At 34.0% G+C, this 15,992-nt stretch overlaps 1 protein-coding gene across 1 annotated transcript; it reads right to left on the bottom strand.

Moving 5' to 3' along the window:
• Nucleotides 1–952: 952 nt before the first annotated feature.
• LOC138331562 (anaphase-promoting complex subunit 7-like) lies at nucleotides 953–15,210 on the bottom strand. Its single transcript, XM_069279263.1, has 16 exons — nucleotides 14,631–15,210; nucleotides 13,815–13,943; nucleotides 13,089–13,166; nucleotides 10,691–10,774; nucleotides 9,728–9,843; nucleotides 8,595–8,708; nucleotides 8,142–8,325; nucleotides 7,665–7,753; nucleotides 7,279–7,399; nucleotides 6,572–6,713; nucleotides 5,862–5,962; nucleotides 5,055–5,099; nucleotides 4,139–4,251; nucleotides 3,796–3,912; nucleotides 2,953–3,082; nucleotides 953–2,388 (listed from the first exon to the last, which is right to left on the bottom strand). The coding sequence occupies exons 1-16, from the start codon at nucleotides 14,694–14,696 to the stop codon at nucleotides 2,326–2,328; spliced, it is 1,692 nt and encodes a 563-aa protein (XP_069135364.1). The 5' UTR covers nucleotides 14,697–15,210; the 3' UTR covers nucleotides 953–2,325.
• Between the last annotated feature and the right edge of the window lie 782 nt (nucleotides 15,211–15,992).

Here is a 15,992-nt window from a genome sequence, read left to right as displayed (position 1 = left end):
TGACAAGAAGTCTTCTAATAATTTAGCTGTGACTGTCAATGAAGGCCGATTTTATAATTTCAAACAAACTAGGTAACCCATAATTCAGCATGTTTCAGACCTAATGTCTTGGTCCATAAGTCACTGGGAAAAATGTCTAAAAGATTTAAGCTTATTTGACTCTTATGACCTTGAATAAAACCCAAGGTCATTCATTTGAACAAACTTGATAGCTCTTCATCAGCCTGCTAGTTACTGACGAGATTTTATTTTTAAACATTTTACATATTCTGTGTATGTGATCTTGGATGAAGTTCACGGTCATTGATTTGAACAAACTTGGTTCTGTCTCATCCCATTATCTTTGAAGTGCAATATCAGGACTTTGAACATATTGGTTATTGAGAAGACGTTTAAAGGTAAAACGTGATGACAGACTGCTGGACGACTAATGATACAGTATAATTAAGTTCAATTTCTGTTGGTCAGGTAAGTTTATATGCTCACTTTCCATTGGTCATATAAGCTTTAAGCTTGCTTTCTATTGGTCAGGTAAGCTTTAAGCTCACTTTCTATTGGTCAGGTAAGTTTATAAGCTCACTTTCTATTCGTCAGGTAAGCTTATAAGCTCACTTTCTATTCGTCAGGTAAGCTTATAAGCTCACTTTCTATTGGTCAGGTAAGCTTTTAAGCACACTATCTTTTGTACAGGTAAGCTTATACGGTCAGGTAAGCTTATAAGCTCATTTTCTATTGTCCAGGTATGCGTATATGGTCAGGTGATCTTATAAGCTCACTTTCTATTGGTCAGGTAAGATTATAAGCTCACTTTCTACTTTCTATTGGTCAGGTTAGCTTATAAGTACACTATCTTTTGTACAGGTAAGCTTATACGGTCAGGTGATCTTATAAGCTCACTTTCAATTGGTCAAGTGAGCTTATAAACTACAACAACGCATAGATTTATATTTTTTTAACATTTTTAAAACAGTTTATTACATTAATACATTATCTTACGATTAAAATGTGACATTCATTATTAATCTCCACATCAACAGAATAAGAGATAAAATCATCTCCATAAATTTTATAAACAAGGGATCAATAACTTATCCAAATATAACATATCAAAGTAAACTACTTACACTTTAGAATCATAGCTTTTGATCAAATCTTATTGTTAACATAATATCCTTTCTAGTAAAATTATAAGAACGTCTCTATTGTGAGGCATATTTGTATTAAAGAGGAAGTTATTTTGTTTCAGAATATTCAATCAATGATTTTCTCACTCAAATCTGAAAATAAATTCCTTCTCCCCAAATTGATAGCTCAACAAAACGAAAATTGAAGATTCCTTTCAATTTTGAGACACATAAATACTAAAATTGTTTTGTTCATGAACACCAAATATGGCTCTTATTGAATATCATAGAAATAACGATAATATGTTATCCTGTTTGTGTGGATGGTGTATTTCCAATGCTGAGCTAGGAAGTGTTCTCCTTTATACTTTTCTAAAGCCAACTAAGTTTGCGTTCTTTTCCAGAGAAGTCTTCCCAGGAGATCTTTCAACTCTTAGATGTAAACAGAAAAGCTCCAAATTAAGTGACTGGAATATTCTAGAAGTAAACAACAGCAATTAAGAGTTGTACAAAGGCAGGTGGTCAGCAGAATTGCCACTTCCAATACATGATATTAAAATAGGAAGGTATCTAGCTCAACTTTTTATATTTAAAGATTGACCGACAAGGTATCCTATAAATTAACTCAGACTTGTTTAAATATTGAAAAAGTTTAACTCGAACAAGCTGGTATTTTATGTGTAGCAGGTCAGAACATATCTATATTTAAAAACAGTGTTTTTCATACACTGGCCAAGGTGTCCTCTGACAACAAAGTTCTTCCTATGTATGTAGACCATCTGTCAATATCTCCCAACAGCCTAGCACTATCCATGTATGAAGATTTCATACATTACAGAATTTACTCAGACACACTGGTTCCTTTACATGTATGTATTTAGACTGGTAGTCTCAGTGTTGCCAACACATTAGAGCCAATGTGTCCTTCAACCAGTTCACAGATTTTACATCCATGTGGACACATTCAATAGTTACCGGTATAAAAATCATCCAATCATTCACACACCGAGGCTTGACTGTAGCCTAAGTGCTATAGATGAGATGAAGTCTCTGTCACACACTACGACTTGACTGTAGACTATGTATTGTCTGTCTCACACACTATGAACTGCCGGTAGACTATGTATTGTCTGTCTCACACACTATGAACTGCCGGTAGACTATGTATTGTCTGTCTCACACACTATGAACTGCCAGTAGACTATGTATAATCTGTCTCCGACCACGTACTCTCTACATCGCTATTACTATTGTCAAAGTCACCCTGCAATATAAAAAATATGAAAAAAATATTCATAAAAATATATATAAACAAATCAATATAAAAGTTAATATTCTGAATAGCTTGTTATTCTGAATTTAGTTGAACAGTGTTAATTTTAATTCAAACATTTAAAGACCCTCAATGATGGTACCCCACAAACTTTTCTATACACTTGGATATTTGGATTATTTAAAGTTAAACTGTGGTCATGCCAATTTTAAGTGAATAATATTTGACTGTTTCTCATTTTCCTTTCAGTATCTTGATGAATTAGATAATGGGATTTTCATTAAGGTTCCCATACATATATGGAATATTTTAGAATTTTCCTGATTTTGCATTCGAACAGGCAAAGGTTGTGAAGAATAAGCAAAGGCTGTGAAAAAGTTGATGCAAATGCGCAGTGTTGCAAAAACTTGAGTCAGACATTGTTTTATAAATACCCAATTTATTCAAATAACCATTATGCAAATAGTTGGAGTCCCCGGTATATAAATATATTAAATAATTATCACAATTTGTGATAACCTCAGTCGGAAAAGTCATTTTGAGTTTAACACTTACATCATTGTCACTGCCCTCTATATCGTCGACATCGTATGAGTTCTCCAGACTGAGCCCCATCAGTCCCATGTCACTCTGTTTCTCCACTCTCTCCATCCCCTCGCGGGCTTTGGCATTCGTGGGGTCCAGACTGAGAAAAATGTTATTCAGGAATCATTTCCAGTTTTATTATTCATTTTTGTAATTTTCAAATTTATTTTGATATTCTTTTTGCAAGACCTCATGATCTTCAACTACATAATGGTCTTAAAATTTGGAACTTATTACCATATCATGTCCTTTGCAAGCCAGTATTTATACATATAACAGAGTTATTTGCCCTTGCAGGTAGTATTGATGCTTACGTTACGTTTTTGAATTAAAGTGTAACATTGTATTTTTCAAAGAAATGACACCACAATTTGTATCTGTACAAAAGGGAGATAATTCTATAACACACAAAAACTGAGTAAAGAACCATTTAAATAAGACATTTGTTTTCTAAAAACTGAATCTATGTAGAAACATAGATTATTCTCTGACTGCATACACTTAACTCTATACTATCGAAAAGATATTCAGAAATTGTTTGCAACATGATATCATAAAACATTCTAGGAATAAATATTGACAGTGCAAAAAATTTCTGCCTTTGAATATTACAGACTTACCTCCCTTCCAGGTAGGTATCCATTGTGACATCATTATCTTGTGAGAGAAACTCTTGTAACTTGCTCTAAAAAGAATTGTTACACTCGCAAACATATGGTGTCACAATCGATGTACTTACCCACAAGGGCAGATAACTCTGTAATATGTTATAACAGACTAGAGTGTTAGAATAAAATAATGTATATAGTATACCTGAGTGCTATACTGTACTGGTCTATAGCCTCCAAGTGTTCGTTAGCGGCCCCCAGGAAATCCCCTAACGTCTGGTGCAGTTTACACGTACTCTGAGTTTGTAGCTGTTTCCTTAATCTGTAACAGAAATACAGTAGAATTTTAAGAACATTTTCCTGCTGATCACAGTACATGTTCAGAGAATCTGAGGTAGATGGAGTAATTCAAGTGTCTAATATTTATTATTTTTTTCTCATTTTTTCTAATTGTTACGTTTTTTTCCCAATAGCAGCAATTTAATATATCAAAACATTGACTTCAATACAGACTGAAAATATGAAAACTGCCATAATTCCCGACTTACAACTCTATGCCTTTGTCGTACTGGTGTTCTCGAGATAAAATGTCCGCCATTATATATACAGGTTCAAGATAACTGGGGTCCATCTTCATTGCCTTCTCAAGGTACGGTTTAGCCTATAGGGGAAAAGAAAATATCAAAACAATTCAAGCATACATAATTGTGGCATACATGGATTTTAATGTCAACAGAATCAAACAAAACTAATTAGAGAAACTAGTCATATGTCAAGGTTCTTAGTCAAGTAATTTAGAAACCAAATTATATACCAGCCTTGATTTGGTCTTAAAATGTTCAAAAATATTTAGGAATCTAAATTTCTCTTTCAAACATACAGAGTATATATGATTCACTTATCATTTAATATCTCATGGATGAATTATTACATGAAAGAGAATTTCATTCATTTGAGATTTAACGACTATATAGTATTAAGTATTGTAGCTAATTTTGAATTAGGATTCACTTCTCATAAGAAAATTCGCAGTAAAGCAGAAAATATTACAGTGGAACTCATGTTAGACAGTCGTCTACAGAAATAGTTTAACAAAATTAGAGCTTAAATTCACCATCTATCTATCTATATATAAATTTCAATACACATTTGACATCACAGGTGGCACGCTTTCCAGTCATCGCTCATATTTTAGATATTTGTAGACCCGGCCTTCGGCTGCCACTGCCGAAGGGTAAAATTGCGCTCCATTATGCTGTATAGTTTAATATTTGTCTACTTTGTCCCGCATTACTGTTCGTATCCTATCATGTAATCGTGTTCGTTTTGTTTGTCTTGATAAAGGGGCAGATCGCCTCGAAAATTTGACAATTTTGTTTTGTCCACACGGTTGGAATTACTTCCTTATCCCATATTTATTTAAATATAGATTTATCATCAACGCTTCCATAAACATTAACATACCTTTGCAGTCATGGTGGGTTCTTTTGATAATACTGAGGCATAGAGCTGAAAAATAAAGTCAAATTGAGATAAACCTTTCAAATTATTTTCAAAGATTTTCCAATATTCTAACCGAAATGTTTTTTTGAGAAAGAACAATTAATTGATCAATACAAAAAAGAATGGTTAATACATTTAATGCAAGAGTCTGTAAATTTTAAAGATTGATAGTGGATATAGTGAAATGCAATTTCCTGTGAACAAAAACAATAGTTATTAGATTTAGGGTCACAGCTATCATTGGGATTTTACTTATAACTGTTATTTAAAAATACAAAACAAGAGGCCCAAGTGCCGTAACTATCATCTGATAACTTTGGCACCAGTTGAATATGAAAAAAAATTCAGTGACTTTTTGGCGTTCATCTTGGATTTTGGATAGAGTGGGAAATGTGTTTTGAGAGGCCTAAAAATAACAACAAATTTTATGCAGTCATACAAATTTTGAGCACCAGTGGAACTGAAGATGTTCAAAATGTGTTTTCAAGATGGTGTTATGGTGCCATCTTAGATATGGGATTGACCCAAAAATAATTGTGCATGGACGGGACTATTTTAGAATCATTCTAGACAAGTTTCAGCTAAATAACACTGTCTGAACTTGACCAGAAGTTTAAAATGTGAAAAGTTCGCGAACGGTTTTGATGGTAGATGGCCAACAACGACAGATAAAACTATCAATTAAGGTCATCCTGACCCTATGGGCTAGAACCTAGCAATAGCAACAAACCTCTGAATTTGATTTCTCTCATATAAGACTATACTTACAGTAAGAGTACGAGCATTATTGCCGAGAATTTTGATAGCTTTTCCAGCCCAGGAGAGAGCCTCTCTCGTCCGATGGCTTGCCATGTAACAGCTGATAAGCCCTAAAATTATCAACATAATGTAATGTCATTTACTCAACAGTTTGAAACAATTTTGTTAATCAATGATAACTTAATTAAAGATAGAATTTGTCACTGATCTATTGACATTGTGATCCATGTCACCATGCCATAAAATAAGTGACAAATGTGTAACATATCAATAGCACCAAATGTGTAAAGGTAAACAGATCTGGGTGTCTTTTATATTTATTCAAATAAACTTCATTTTGGCTTAGTTTATATAGTAAAAGTGGCAAGTGAATGTAAATACACAGTATAGCTGGTTATCTTCACGGGTCAAATTTTTCACAAATTAGGACTAAAAGTGAAAATTTAATTTTAGAATTTTTTTTATGTTGTGAATTGGCCATAAGGGTAAAGGTAAATATTTTTGCAAGTGTTTAATTTCACAATCAGCATGGATAAAGATTTCGCTCTACCATTCATTTCGTGATAAATGCATTTGTTAACATTTTTTCTCCTCCTCTCATGAAAATTTTCACATTAATAGTATATCTTATTCATCCATTTCTCATTTTTTGGCAGATCAAATTATCGTAACCATAGCAATGTCCCACGAAATAGCACAAATAACTGACTGTACGGTACCTAGGTAGGCCTCATATCTGTGTGGTGCCAGTCTCAATGCCTCCTGGAAATGGAGAGAGGCGTCCTGACTTTTCTTAAGTTCCAGGAGTGCTGATCCTTTCAGTAGATAGGCCTCTATGTTGAATGAGTCCAAGTTGTTGGCCTGGAACATAATTCATGGACGTTATAGTCATAACCGTGAAAAAAATTACAATTAAATATTTAATAGATTACAATTACAGTGTAACTGTCTAAACCGGATGTCACCAGGACCCAGCATATTTGGTCTGTATATATAGCCAGGTTTCTGGGTTATACTAGTTTTAATTACTAAAAATTAAGTAGGAAAATGCTATACAACTATGCTGGTATAGACAATGATCTGGATAAGACAAGGGTCGGTTTAGACAAGTTATACTAACAGTAATGGGTGATACTTTATACAATAATAAAATTTGAATGAAATTAAGCTGAATAATCAATTAATTAAGTACAGTTCTGAAAACTTGTTTGGTTGCTGTACTTAGTTCAGGCATTTAATATATTATGATATGATTTCATTTCCTCCACAGATTGGAAGATGACATTTTTAAGTCCTGGAAAATTTGTGCTTCATTCACCTCTGAAGACACTTTTGAACTCTCCTAAATCAAGGACTATCAAGGACTGGAACAGTCCATTATGGAAGTTCAAGGGTGAATGAGTTACAAACACTAAAATGGGCATACCTTTTGTGCAAAGTAGACTGTTCTGGTACGAGATTCCTTTTGGGTTACCATGGAAAAATATCCAATGGAAATCCAGGATTCTGGGGCATATTCTGTAATCTTCATCAGTCTCTGTGACAATCTGCAACAACAGTTGCAGAGGTTACAAATATGTTTTTACCTTTTTCCATGCCAGCATAAACGAGTTCATTCAAGAGAATTCTGACATTTTTTTAACCTTTATTTCTCAGAAATTATTCTATGTTACATTTCCATGTAAATTTCACATGAATTTCATGTGAAATTCACTTCTAAGCCCTGTTCACTCGAAATTCACATGAAGAAATTAAATATTTTGATTTCTTAGATGCAAAGTTAGTTAAAGCATCATTTATCCACTGGTTTACCTCTGTAATTCTTTGACTTTAGATTCTTTGGAAAGGAGGTAAGAATACAGATCCATGTTTTTTACTTGTAGTGGGTCTATAGCGTGCACCTGTATCAAACGAGAAAAATAATTACCAGGTAGTATAGTCAAAATTTAAAAACAAACATTTATGGTAATATTGAGTTAATATTTAAAAACAATCAACCTCCTTTATAAATTCATCATTTCTAACTTTGTTAATATTAATTATCTCAGCAAAATATAAAGATATAACAGGAGTTAAAATCAGTAATCAGTCATACAAATACATAAAGCCATCCTTGATATCCCAGGGGTTACTATCACTATGTCATAGTAAACTGAAGGAATTTCAGGAAAAAAACTGACCAATTACAGGCCAGCAAAACTCCCTTTGAAGATTACAGAGAGTGACACCAAGCATCAAAGTTGTAGAATGTACCGTTATTTTAATCTATGATCTATTTTTGACACCTACTCGTTGAAAAGCTTGTAATGCACCAGAGTAGCGTCCATCGTAGAAAAGAGCTTCAGCCAAACTGTTAACAAGGAGGACATTGTCCTTGAGATAGGACTTGGTATCCATCAGTTGGAATGTTGCGACGGCACTGCTGAATTCTCGGGACGCTAGGTGGGCCTGTCCCTTTATCCACATTGAAAGCCTGTATTAACAGTAACACAATCATCAAATGAATTGGTCACAATGGTGTCTTGTTTCATACCACATATACATGGTATCATTCAAAAGATTTAACTTAAACTACAAATGCAATAAAGCATTCTATCAGTAAATCATGATATATATCGCCATGAAAATGTCATTGGACATGAAAAAGCGAAAATAAGTTATCTCAAAAAATAAGTTGTCACAATAATGAGGCATCGTGAAAATAAGTTGGTTTACATGTACAGTAGATGAACTCTAATTTACCAATCATTCGGTGTGCCGTGAGGAAGACCATTTATCACAAGGGTCGTGACATCTGACCCCTTAACCCCTAGACCAAGTAAGCCATTCAGAGCCTCCAATGCCAAGGGGCAAACCCTACAAAGATTAAAACATCATAACATATTAAGAATTATATACAAGGACATTGTATTCAGACCCAATATGCACCCATGTCCCTATAAGCACCCCTCCCCCTTTTTGAGGCCTCAATTTCAATTGCCTTGGCATAAATAAAGACCAAAACTACACAAAACTATATAGGTTTGCAATTACTTCGTCTTATTAAGCACCTTTTCATTTTTTCAATTTTTTAAATGTCCTCGCTCTTATTGGGTCGAAAACGGTATGATAATTCTGCAAGTATAATGGTAAGAAATAGCAAATCAAATTGTGATTCATGATTTCCTGTTTGACACCAATGGTTTGATAGGTGTGTATTATAGCAGTACTATCAAAGTTTATACTGTAGTTAGTTATTTTCATGGGGAAAATATTTTTGTGAATTAACAGGACAATAATATGACCAAATGATGAATTTTAAAGCCGCTAAAAAAGTGAATTTCCTAGTTTATAGCCCAAATCACGAAAATTCTGACCAACAAAAATAACCAGCTACAGTCAAATCTGTCTTAAGCGACCTGTCAAAGAAATTTGAAAATTTATCAATTCCGTCTTTGCATACTACAGAGTTAGCGCCCTTGCAGGTAGGTATCAATTGTTACGTCATTATTTTGTGAGTGCAATTTACGTCGTTTTCTCCGAAACGTATGACGTTACGCTCGCAAACATGTGACGTACCAATCGATACCTACCCGCAAGAGTAGATAACTCTGTAATATGCAAATACAGAATAGAGAGTGGTCTCTTAACAGAGTAGCTCTGGTAAAGGAATATAAATAGTTCATCGCCTTTAAATGATGTAAATGATGAGTTGTTATTCAGTGAACAAAGCATGATAAACTTTTATAAATTTCTAAAATATAAAATAAGCTGGTTTATAGTACCTGTTTAACATCATATCAATACCAAAAACATATGCTAGGTTTGTGATTGAGTCTATTTGTCCAGAAGTTCTATAACTGACCACTTGACCACACTCCAATGATAACACTGACCTGATGACCTCTTTGTAGCTGGTTATAGCTGACCGGTCCATCCCTGCCCTCAGATAAAGTTTCGCCAGTGCCAGGTGAATCTTTGGATTTCTCTGTCGTGAACTTATACCCTCGAGCTACATTCAAATAAAATATAAAGATAAAATAACATTGGAAATAAACAATAACTTGAGGCAATTGAATATAAATCACAGAACAAACAATGTCTCTACATACCCAGATAACACTGGTACACATACAATGCAATACTTCAGACAAGGTTATAAAAGTTATATCAGCATACCGTATTCGATCCAATAGGCCCCGATATGTCCCTATAAGCTCTCCTCCCCTTATTGAGGCTGATTTCAAATGCCGGGCATAAGACCCAAACTATAAATATGGTATAGGTTTGCAATCATTTTGTCTTATTAAGCATCTTTGCATTTTTTCAATTTTTTAAAAGCCCTGGGCGCTTATTAGGTTAAATACAGTATATACATTGTCACCCCTTTTAACAGTTATTTCTCTTTGATCTATTTTCTTGACTTTGATGTATAATTTTATACATATATGTGGTGAATACGCTAAATGTTCATAAAGTGCTGATATGGGCAGTCGTAATCTACGGTAACACACGAGTATGGGTTTGTATGATACGTCCGAATACTAGCATGACGAGGTGTAAACTACGCCAATAACGGTCACGGACTTCAGCACATCACCTTTGGGCGAGTTGACCCCCGAGAAGTGAAACCCAACTCCATGGAACCCCAACTCGCCCAGTGTCCTCACAACACATGTGTATATCCACTAACTTCAATAATTAAAGGACCAAATTCTCTTCTATTTCCCTTTCTGTGGTATCACTCAAATAATCATATACATGTTGTATTCCTATGATGAAATTAGTGGAAATTATGGCTGATTTTTTTTATTGTTGATCAGTAAATTTACATATGTAATAAAATGTGTGATACTCACCACAGACATAGCCTCTTTGTATTGTTTCTGTTGTAACAAACACTGGTACATCTTGTACTTCACCTCCACTTCTGATGTCAGCTCCTACAACAGTTATTTCCCTTAGATTCATTTTCAAGGCATTCAAATTTTAAAGATACTCCATCGCCGACAGAGCATAATTTTTTCGGGACTATTTAAAATAAGAAGCTCAAACTTTTTAATAATAGTAATAATAGTGTATTAAAAAGTAAGTAATTTTGTAACAAGAAAATCATATAGAGAAGAAATACCATTCGCGGCGGAATATCTTTAACAAAATGCATTAGCATACAGAGCATATCATAAATGTCGATCGGGACTACGGTAGCTTAACCACAAAAAGTACGATTACATGCATATGTTAAATTTTACCATCATTTTTTTTATTTTTAAAATATGAAAAACATCTGTGTACAATATCTTCAATCAATGCTTTTAAGGTGAAATTATCATGCACAATCAGTACATTAATTACGTTTGACTACTGCAAGTATAGACACAGGTCTAGCGGTTAGGTAGATGATTAATGTACTAACTCCAGAAAGGCCCGGACTGTTATATAGATATCAATGTGCATAGTGCATTACCGACCCATTGGGAGGTTTATATACACTTTATATCATACCCCTCCCCAGATTTACCTGCTGTCATTTATACGGAACTATTTGAAACAAGAATTTTGATTTGTGTCTTTTTATGTATCACACCTGGTCAAGTGCAGTCACCCATGAACAATGGCTCACTGATAGCCTCAGACGCGCACGGCCCCTCACATGTTTATTTAGGCTACAATGTATAATACGTGACCCTGTACATGTACCAAAGCATACAATGAAAACAACAATGCTGTGTTATTCTAGTCATTACAGAAAACTAGGTCTATGGTGATTTTAATTTAGTCCTCATGTGTTTTCTTACATCAGCATATCAATAAAATACATGATCAATTATATCAATGAAGAATACGTGTAAATACAGAGATGCAGTTGAATGTATTATGTATATATATATATGTCAATTATGATTTGATATCTATTGACTTCGGTACGTTAAATTTTACATAAAATATGTTAAAAAAAGTATTCGTTTTAAATACTGTATTAAGCGATGGTTGAGATATTATTAATTGTGTTATTTTATTATAAGAATAGTGTGTATCACTAGAAAATAACGTGATTCAATGCTAACAGTGATGATTCGGATATATTTTTTTTATAATGCATGCACCAGTGATGACATGAGTTATGACCAGCAGTACGGCGTCCTGTGGTGTGAGTTCACACCTGTCTGTAATCCTTCAGTCCACTTTATCGAGCCCCACGGGTGTTACAAGTGTTCATTGTACCTGTCCCCCTGTAGCACATACATGTGTATAGCTAGTGCTATATAAGACCTTGCAGAAAGGTATACAAATGATCCTTACTATCAAACAATGTGTGTACGTTACACGTACTAAATGTAATTAATGTCTAGATACAAAAGGATTTAAAAAAAATATTTGTGTATGTTTGCTACATTGTTTTGAACACGTAAATTTATCGGCCTACACCGTCATTTGACTCCACTTTTAGTTTAGCCAACACATGCGCAGTCAACCATTCTTAATCAAATATCAATAAATAACATCCGGTAAAAGAATTGGAACGCAAACGCACGCAAACGAAAACGAACGAAAGCCAAAACGAATCAAAACGCAAACGAACGCAAACGACATCGAATCAAAACGCAAACGAACGAAAACGCGAAACGCAGACGAAAAACGCTCGACGAAACAAAATGCAAACGAAACTAAACGAAAGAAACGCAAACGAATCTAAAACGCGTTTGAAGGAATGTTAGACGCATTAAGTACTGTATCTCTTTATACATGTCTCTTTTTCTTTTCTGTGTCGTTACTCAAGTTATCATTTTGTCTTTGCACATTACAGAGTTATCTCCCTTGCAAGTAGGTATCTATTATGACATCATTATTTTTGTGTGCAAAACTCACGCCATTTTCTCTACAAGGTACATGTATATATATGACGTTATGCTCACTAACACATAAATGTCACAATCAATAACTGGGCAAATAACTCTGCAATTTGTAAATACAGAATATTACTTGGTAAAGCAAGTAATGATTCTCCAGTCATGGCGAAATATATTTAATATAATATATAATATGTAAAAAAAAATTGCCTTCAAGATAGTTGTTATGAACTTATAGAAATAAGATATGTTAAAATAATTATTGATAGATAATAACCAGTAAATGTTTAGCTCATTATAATTTTCAGATTTTGTATTTTGCAGATTTGACACACCTGTCGCAATAAGCCATACACAGGTATATATATAAGGTATATATGTATATATAATGCCATTCTGTACCTACCGTGTGACATGGGGGACCTCCTTTTACTTTTGACTTGTTAAAGCCTTTCCTTAGAATTATAGCTTTCTTGTAGGTGTCCTATAATAAATTTGATAAAACATAACAATACTTTTGAAGATGTTGATCATGAGTTCCAACATATACAATGCAGTTTAATAATTGAGGAATATTGATGCAGTAAAACCTCTGGCAATATTTTTATAAGATCACATTGGGGTCGCCACATACTTCAACACAATTTGACCTTTGTATAAAAATTGTTAGCATGAAGACTAGACTGATAAGTCCAACTTTCCGGTGATTGTGATGTCACAAAAATCCTGTCAAGATATGGCGTCACAATCGCCGCAAGATGGGTCTACTCGACAGTAAATTGTACTTAATCCATATTGTTTTGGCCATGGTACAGTAACTCAAAATTGACATATTATCATCACACATATGGACTCTTTGGGCCATCATATGTCTGGGGGCCGCGGTGGCCGAGTGGTTAAGATGTCTCGACATATTACCACAAGCCCTCCATCTCTGGGACGTGAGTTTGAATCCAATGTGGGGCAGTTGCCAGGTACTGAACTCTGCTCAGTAGTTTTTCTCCGGGTAGTCCGGCTTTCCTCCACCAACAAACCTGGCACGTCCTTATCCATGACCCTAGTTGTTAATAGGATGTTAAACTAATAAAATAAACACTGTCATGTGATTTAAACATCTCAGAAAAATTAATACCTCTGCCTTCAGGTACTGTGACATGTTGTAGAGAGCATTGCCATAGTAGACCATACATTGGTATCGCTGCTGGAGCGTAAGAAGTTCCACATCCGTACTGTTGTCACATAGTGTAATCACAACGCTTGCCTGAAAAAAGTTTTCATCAAATTCAAATTGTCAAATTGATTCATGAAGCTAACAGAAGTAAAATTTCATATCATATACATCCCCTGTGGCATTCTATCTAGGATGCATTTTTCCTTTGTTTTTTTTTCAGACACAAATTTGGACCATCCCTTTAATTAAAATGTCATCATTATATATTTGTAGCAGGAGAAGAGAAAATGTAGCTATAATATTGTACAGTACCTCTAACTCACATTGTTGGAGCAGATGCATGCATGCAACATGGATACAAAACCACTTTGGTTTGAGGTAGGTTTTGTATGAAAAATGTTTGATTTCATCACCATAAATGAATATTTTTATCAATATTCTCAAATTATTCAATTTCTTGTTTCTCGCAAAAGGGAATTTGATACAGAACCAGTAATAACTTTGTCAATAATAAAAATCCCCTCTCTCTTACAACTGCTATATTTACAATGCAGTGGTAGCTAGCTACTACAATCAATGACATACGAGAGGATCTAGACTGAAATATGAATTATTATCTTCTTGTGAAGGGGTTAGCCTACTATAAAGATAATACGCAATTTATTAAAATGATATACAATTTTGAAGCGCCAACCGTAAAAATCACGATTTGAAAATCAAACAACACAATCAGCTGGTGTTTTATCACACAAATGAGTGTCCCAATTTCATACTTACAAGCTGGCATAAATCATGGTATAATTCTGAATCGTGCAATTGTTTCACGTGATCAAATAAATTCATCTTAATCCGTAAATGTGTAAGGACAATTCACGTTAAACGAGCTTCTATTTTCGTGCAAAAAGTCCCGCTGCTTACATTACTTTCCGTACAACTCTTAGTCACTGGGGCGCTTTGGAGAGCGCTCTTCCAGTGGAAGGTTTCTAGTGACTCTGATCACTATGAGAGGATAATACTAAAACTAGGAATATCAGAAACTACAGCTGCTTGTCGAAACGAACATGCAAACAAAATGCAAAAAAAAAAATAAAAAAAATACAGAAACGTATTGATTAGACAGAGGGAATAGAAGTCAATCGTATAAGACATAAGAAGCAAATAGGGGTAAGCAATGCCACATAGCTAATTATAACAGAAACATAGATAACTTATTTTTTTTTATTATCAATAGACCCCTGAAGAAACATTTATATTCAAGACTTAAGCTGACAGTTTTAGATCTTTTAATAGTTGTGTTTTAACTTGTTTGCATCTGTATACGATATAAATATGAAAAGTCTAGATCAACACATTACATTTTATCCAGGGCATTTATAAGTTCAATCCATTTATTTCTTAATTTGACAAGCATTACATTGTATATACAAATGTACATGTACATATTGTATACTGAACAAATAGTAACGGACCTATAACTGACCCCTGCGGAACGACAGCATTTGTACCTCTATTTCCTATTTTCATGTATTTTTTAAAACTAATTTTGAATATTTCCAACAACAATATCACAATTCGCTAGTTTAACAATCTGTCCCTTGTGCCACACACGATCGAACACTTTTAAAGAGATATCACAGAAAACAAGAAAAGTCGACTACTTTTTTAATAGATTTTCACATAGCTATAAAATGGCTGATGTAAAGTAGAATAACCAGGCTGTAAACCAGACTGATATTGCCACTATTCTTTGTGTTTGCTATGAAACTAATAAGCTAATAAAAAAAACTTGAATTTGAGCTATGCGTTATATTTAAGACAGTCATGAATAGCAGTTCCCTCTGCATTATATTTGTTGAAAATGTTGAAAACATGTCACAGTCCCCTGTGGTAGGTATGTTTTCAACTAGCATTGAACACAGGCGCACACATTTCAATGGTGGTAATGGTGTAAAGTAAATATTTTTGTAACTGAAGAAAAATACTAAATCGTCTGCTTCTGTTTTTTATAGTGAAAAAAATCATTTGTCAGCGATGGAGCATCTTTAAAATGTACAAATGTATTTAAATTGAATATCTTCACAGTGTATGAACGGAAGTGTATAGTATTTTTTAAATTTCGTAGTTGCGAGTCTGTATAGC

This window comes from Argopecten irradians, chromosome 9 (assembly GCF_041381155.1).
Source record: "Argopecten irradians isolate NY chromosome 9, Ai_NY, whole genome shotgun sequence".
NCBI classification, from domain to species: Eukaryota; Metazoa; Mollusca; class Bivalvia; order Pectinida; family Pectinidae; genus Argopecten; species Argopecten irradians.
The sequence above is the reverse complement of the archived record's forward strand: the minus strand, read 5'-3'. Positions and strand labels throughout refer to the sequence as shown.

Bases quoted from the DNA above. Each gene is read 5' to 3' on its own strand.
- LOC138331562 (XM_069279263.1), bottom strand. From the start codon at position 14,696: ATGAATTTATTTGATCACGTGAAACAATTGCACGATTCAGAATTATAC. The intron at 3,083-3,795 runs GTATACTATATA...CATTTTTCTCAG, and splicing joins CAGTACAGTATAGCACTCAG to TCTGGACCCCACGAATGCCA. The intron at 2,389-2,952 runs GTAAGTGTTAAA...TTTATATTGCAG, and splicing joins TAGAGGGCAGTGACAATGAT to GGTGACTTTGACAATAGTAA.